General features: G+C 38.4%; 1 protein-coding gene across 1 annotated transcript; it reads left to right on the top strand.

The window, feature by feature from the left end:
* The first annotated feature begins 152 nt into the window (after nt 1-152).
* Nucleotides 153-3,683, top strand: PIGM (phosphatidylinositol glycan anchor biosynthesis class M). The gene has a single exon (XM_016139366.2). The coding sequence runs from the start codon at nt 368-370 to the stop codon at nt 1,637-1,639; it is 1,272 nt and encodes a 423-aa protein (XP_015994852.1). The 5' UTR covers nt 153-367; the 3' UTR covers nt 1,640-3,683.
* The last annotated feature ends 1,246 nt before the right edge of the window (nt 3,684-4,929 follow it).

The following is a 4,929-nucleotide window of genomic DNA, read 5'->3' as shown; positions in this document are numbered from 1 at the left end:
GGTTCACTCACACGAGAAAACTCGCCGATCGGTAAAACGCGGGTCACTGCGGGACTTCCGGAAAGCGAAAGTCGCCTTCCCTAAGGACCGGAAATTCGCCCTTTCGGAGGCGGAGCGAAAGCGAGACAGCCAATAAAGAGGAAGGTAATTTTCTGGCTCGAGTGATTGAGAGCCCGGTGTGGAGCTTGCGACCGGAAGCAGTGCGGGGGCGGGACTTCATGCCGGAAGTGCTGGTCGGCTGTTGTTTCTGTTGGCAACGTGGCTGGTGGGAGATGCTCCGGCTACCTGAGTCTCGGAGCCGTAGTGAAAGTTTGCGTTTCGAAGGCAGTCTGGTGCTGGGGCGGAGCGGCTGTCTCGCAGCCAGATCATGGGCTCCACCAAGCACTGGGGAGAATGGTTCCTGAGCCTGCGGGTGCCCCCCGCCGGGGTATTTGGTGTGGCCTTTCTTGCCCGAGTCGCCTTGGTCTTCTATGGGGTCTTCCAGGACCGGACTCTTCTCGTGAGGTACACAGACATCGACTACCAAGTCTTCACGGACGCCGCGCGTTTCGTCACCGAGGGGTGCTCTCCTTATCTGAGGGCGACCTATCGTTACACTCCACTGTTGGCGTGGCTGCTCACTCCTAACATCTACCTCAGTGAACTTTTTGGAAAGTTTCTCTTCATCAGCTGCGATCTCCTCACCGCTTTTCTCTTATATCGCCTGCTGCTTCTTAAGAAGCTAGGTCGACGCCAGGCATGCGGTTACTGTGTCTTTTGGCTTCTTAACCCCCTCCCTATGGCGGTATCCAGCCGAGGCAATGCGGACTCGATCGTCGCCTCCCTGGTGCTTATGGCCCTGTACCTAATAGAAAAAAGACTCGTCGTGTGTGCCGCTGTATTCTACGGTTTCGCAGTGCATATGAAGATGTATCCAGTGACCTATATCCTTCCCATAGCCCTCCACTTGCTTCCGGAACGCGACAATGACGAAAGCCTCTGTCGATCCCCGTATTCCTTCCAGGCTCGTTTTTACGAATTCCTGAAGAGGCTGTGTAATCGGGCTGTGCTGCTCTTTGTAGCAGTTGCTGGACTCACATTTTTTGCCCTGAGTTTCGGTTTTTACCATAAATATGGTTGGGAATTTCTAGAGCACACTTACTTTTATCACCTGACCAGGCGGGATATCCGTCACAACTTTTCTCCATACTTCTACATGCTGTATTTGACCGCAGAGAGCAAGTGGAGTTTTTCCCTGGGAATTGCCGCATTCCTACCGCAGTTCATCTTGCTATCAGCAGTGTCTTTTGCCTATTATAGAGACCTTGTCTTTTGTTGTTTTCTTCATACCTCCATTTTTGTGACTTTTAACAAAGTTTGCACCTCCCAGTACTTTCTTTGGTACCTCTGCCTACTGCCCATTGTGATGCCACTAGTGAGAATGCCTTGGAAAAGAGCTGTAGTTCTCCTGATGTTGTGGTTTATAGGGCAGGCCTTATGGCTGGCTCCTGCATATGTTCTTGAGTTTCAAGGAAAGAATACCTTTCTGTTTATCTGGTTAGCTGGTTTGTTCTTTCTTCTTATCAACTGTTCCATCCTAATTCAAATTATTTCCCATTACAAGGAGGAATCCCTGACAGACAGACTCAAATATGACTAATATATATGTACTCCAGTTCTTCTGCCACTTCTATTACATTCTGATTGTTCTTAATGGACCAGAAGAATGCTTGGGAAAAATTTTATTTAATTTCTGACGAAAATTAAAATGAATATTTGCCTCACAAAGGAGACTTAATAATTGAGGTCCATCCTTTAGGAAATTTTAGGACCCATTTATCTGGGAATGGTAGGAAGTAAAGCTTACTTGTTTGAAAGTAGAAGAGCTGATGAAGCTGTCAGATGCTAAAAGGTTTTTGTAGAAAAATACAGGAATATAGTCAGAGACATAAAGTCTAAGCCAGTATTTGTTCCAGTTATGCTATGCTACTCTCTGAAGCTATTTTATCTTTTCTTTCTAAAGTTTTCCTGATAGCTGTGAAAACTCAAAATGTTCCTAAAGTACAGCTTTTAGATATCAAGTGTTAAATAATACTATTGTGCTTAGGTTGGGAAAGTTAATTCTGTATTAAAAATGGAGACATAGATAAAGAATCCAAAGAATTAAAATTGTAATCATGTTTCATGTATTTGCTTTATAATTTAGTTCTTCAGCGCTTAGTCCCAGTGGAATTAGACTAACTTTTGATTTTATAAAAAGATTAAATTCATCCATCTTTAAACTTGAGTTATTACGTATTTTAAAATAGCATCTTGCTTTTGATGTTTGAGGTCCACAAACGATTAGTACATTTTCATGTTATGCCCCATTGTTAATTTTCTGATTGTTAAAAAAAATTTTTTTTATCTTGAATTTAAGTCCATCAAGTGTTATTTGTGTTGTAAAAATGAATATCAGCAGATTTTAGGTGATAGAAAAATCAAATTGTTAGCCATTTCCCAGCTTAAAAGTACTCCACTTAAGAAATTCCATGGTAGAAATGAAGACCTACTTGGGAGGCCCCTGGAAAACATGAGGCATCCTAAGTATGCATTAGTCTTCTAGACCAGGAAATTGAGGGAGAGATTGTGGAAATAAGGCTTTACAGATTCATTTCCCTTATTACTATAATATTTCTGAGGAAAAGTGCTTTCAACCAAACAACCAAAAAATTTTTTTTAAATCTTGCCCATTAGGTTGGGGACTCCCTAACTCTAAACTGTAATAGCAATATATGAGTTTGATTTTATGATTGTGGTTTTTAAAGTTGAGTAATTTAATAACATTGTTCTTTCACAGTGAAAAACCAAACCAAACCAAAATAAAAAAAACTCCAGAGAAGTAGTATGTTTTACGTTGGGTAAGACCTACAAAAGCCTTTGAGAACAAGATGTCTGTAGGCTGGTCATAATTAAGAATGCTGTTACTGGCACCATTTTGATGAATATCTTTGAGACCTGCCATTAGAAGAGAAGAATGGGTGGCTTTGCATGGGATGCTGTTTGGTTGAAAATAGCAGAGAATTAATTGTTGAGCACAGTAGTAACCTTTCTTCTAACATCTAGTCTCATATTCCACATTAGGTTTTATCTTGAGGGCTTTTTGTATATGACTTTACTAATTGCCTTCCAGCCATGGCATTCTTACCTTTTTTTTTTTTTTTTTTTTTTTTTTCCATAATAAAAAATTCTGAGAGTAGAATGGGTGGGGCAAAGGATGGGAAACAGAAGTAGAATTTCAGCTTCCCATATTGTCTTTTTGATATTCCTGACTTTTAAAATAGTTACAAGTATATTTACTTATTCATTTCCTTATTTTTTTACTTTAACATTTTTTGTTGTGGCTCACTCTTCATACTTACATTGAAATTGCTGAGTAATATTTCATTACATGGATGTTTACCTTGTAAATGCATCATTCTTCCACTCATTAAGATTGATTCTAATTTTTAATATTCTAAATAAGATTTTAAACATTTTCCATGTTTTAGATCATTCCCTTAAACATTCTTAAAAGTCAGTTGAGTTTTTTGGGGGGTCTCTGGAGGGAATTTCAACTCTAGATCCTGCCTCGAAAGAAATTCTCTACCAAGGAACTGCAGGCATTTCTTAAAAGATGCAGAGTATTTTGTAAAAACCTTAGTAAATTAACTCAAATTATTTTATTTGGTCTCAGTTTGTTTGTTTTTTTTGGGGGGGGCGGTTCTGGTTTTATAAAATTTCTTCATTTGCTATTTTTTTGTTTATTGGTTCTTTAATCACACCTCAAAATTATATAGCACTTTGACGTATTTCCTACATAATTCTTTTTGTTTTAATACCGCACCTTAAGATCAATACACCTACTTACAGATAAGCATTAATTATTAACATGAGGATTGGTTCTCAAGGTAGTCTGTGTTCTAAACAGAGGGGGCTACATAACTTATTTTCTTCTGTAGTTGCCTTAAGGCTTTCCAAATGTGGTCCCTAAATATCCCTAAATTCCCTGGATTAGGGCCATTGTAAAGGCTAATATATCCCCTACCTCCACACAAAAGAATCTCTTAAAACCACAGATTTTAGTTACTGACTTCTTACCACCTGTCTGAATGACTCTGTAAGTGACAGTTTTGTGGGACTTTCAGTTAATTGATTTATGGCTTAATATAGAATATATTTCCTCATCAGCTGTTTCTGTACTACCAGCCTCACCTCAAACATCTGTACCATGAGTGGAAAAGGAAAAGATGGAAAATTTCACAGGGGACAGTCCCTAAATGCAACCTCTTTTCCCCTAGTACTTTTTTATGAACAATTTTAAACATTACCCATCTGCCTACCATCTAAGATCAACAATTAACATTTAGCCATATTTGCTTTGTTTATATTATTTTGTTTATACAATTTTTTTCTGAACCATGTTGGAAACATCACTGAACTTTACAAAATACTTGAGCATGCATCTCCTAGATATATTGTCTTAAAAATCTTATTGAATACAATTTAACATCCTGTCAAATTCTCCAATTTTGTGTTTAATCTTAAAGAATAGATAGATATTCTTGGATCTTAAAAATACCCTGAAAGAATGCATGGTTGATAATCCATAATTAAGAAGTTTGGATCTTTTCCTGGTCTTTAAAACAAACAAAAGTGATTTGCTTTCCATCAAGTTGAACAAATAATTTTTTTGTGTAAGTCTTTCTGCCTCCTAAGAAAACATAGGGTAGTAATCATCCCTAAGAAGTTTTCTAGATAAAAGATTGTATGTGTTTGGATTCCTAATATCCAGCCCCTGCCAAAAAAACCCACAAAAAAACAAAAAACCTGGTTAGCTGATTTTACATCTTGATGATGGTAAGTTCTGGCTTTTCATGATTAACTGATTTGGAGTACCTATTCTGCGGTATATGGTTTCATGCAATTTTC

This window comes from Rousettus aegyptiacus, unplaced genomic scaffold, assembly GCF_014176215.1.
Source record: "Rousettus aegyptiacus isolate mRouAeg1 unplaced genomic scaffold, mRouAeg1.p scaffold_m13_p_17, whole genome shotgun sequence".
NCBI lineage: Eukaryota > Metazoa > Chordata > Mammalia > Chiroptera > Pteropodidae > Rousettus > Rousettus aegyptiacus.
The sequence above is the reverse complement of the archived record's forward strand: the minus strand, read 5'-3'. Positions and strand labels throughout refer to the sequence as shown.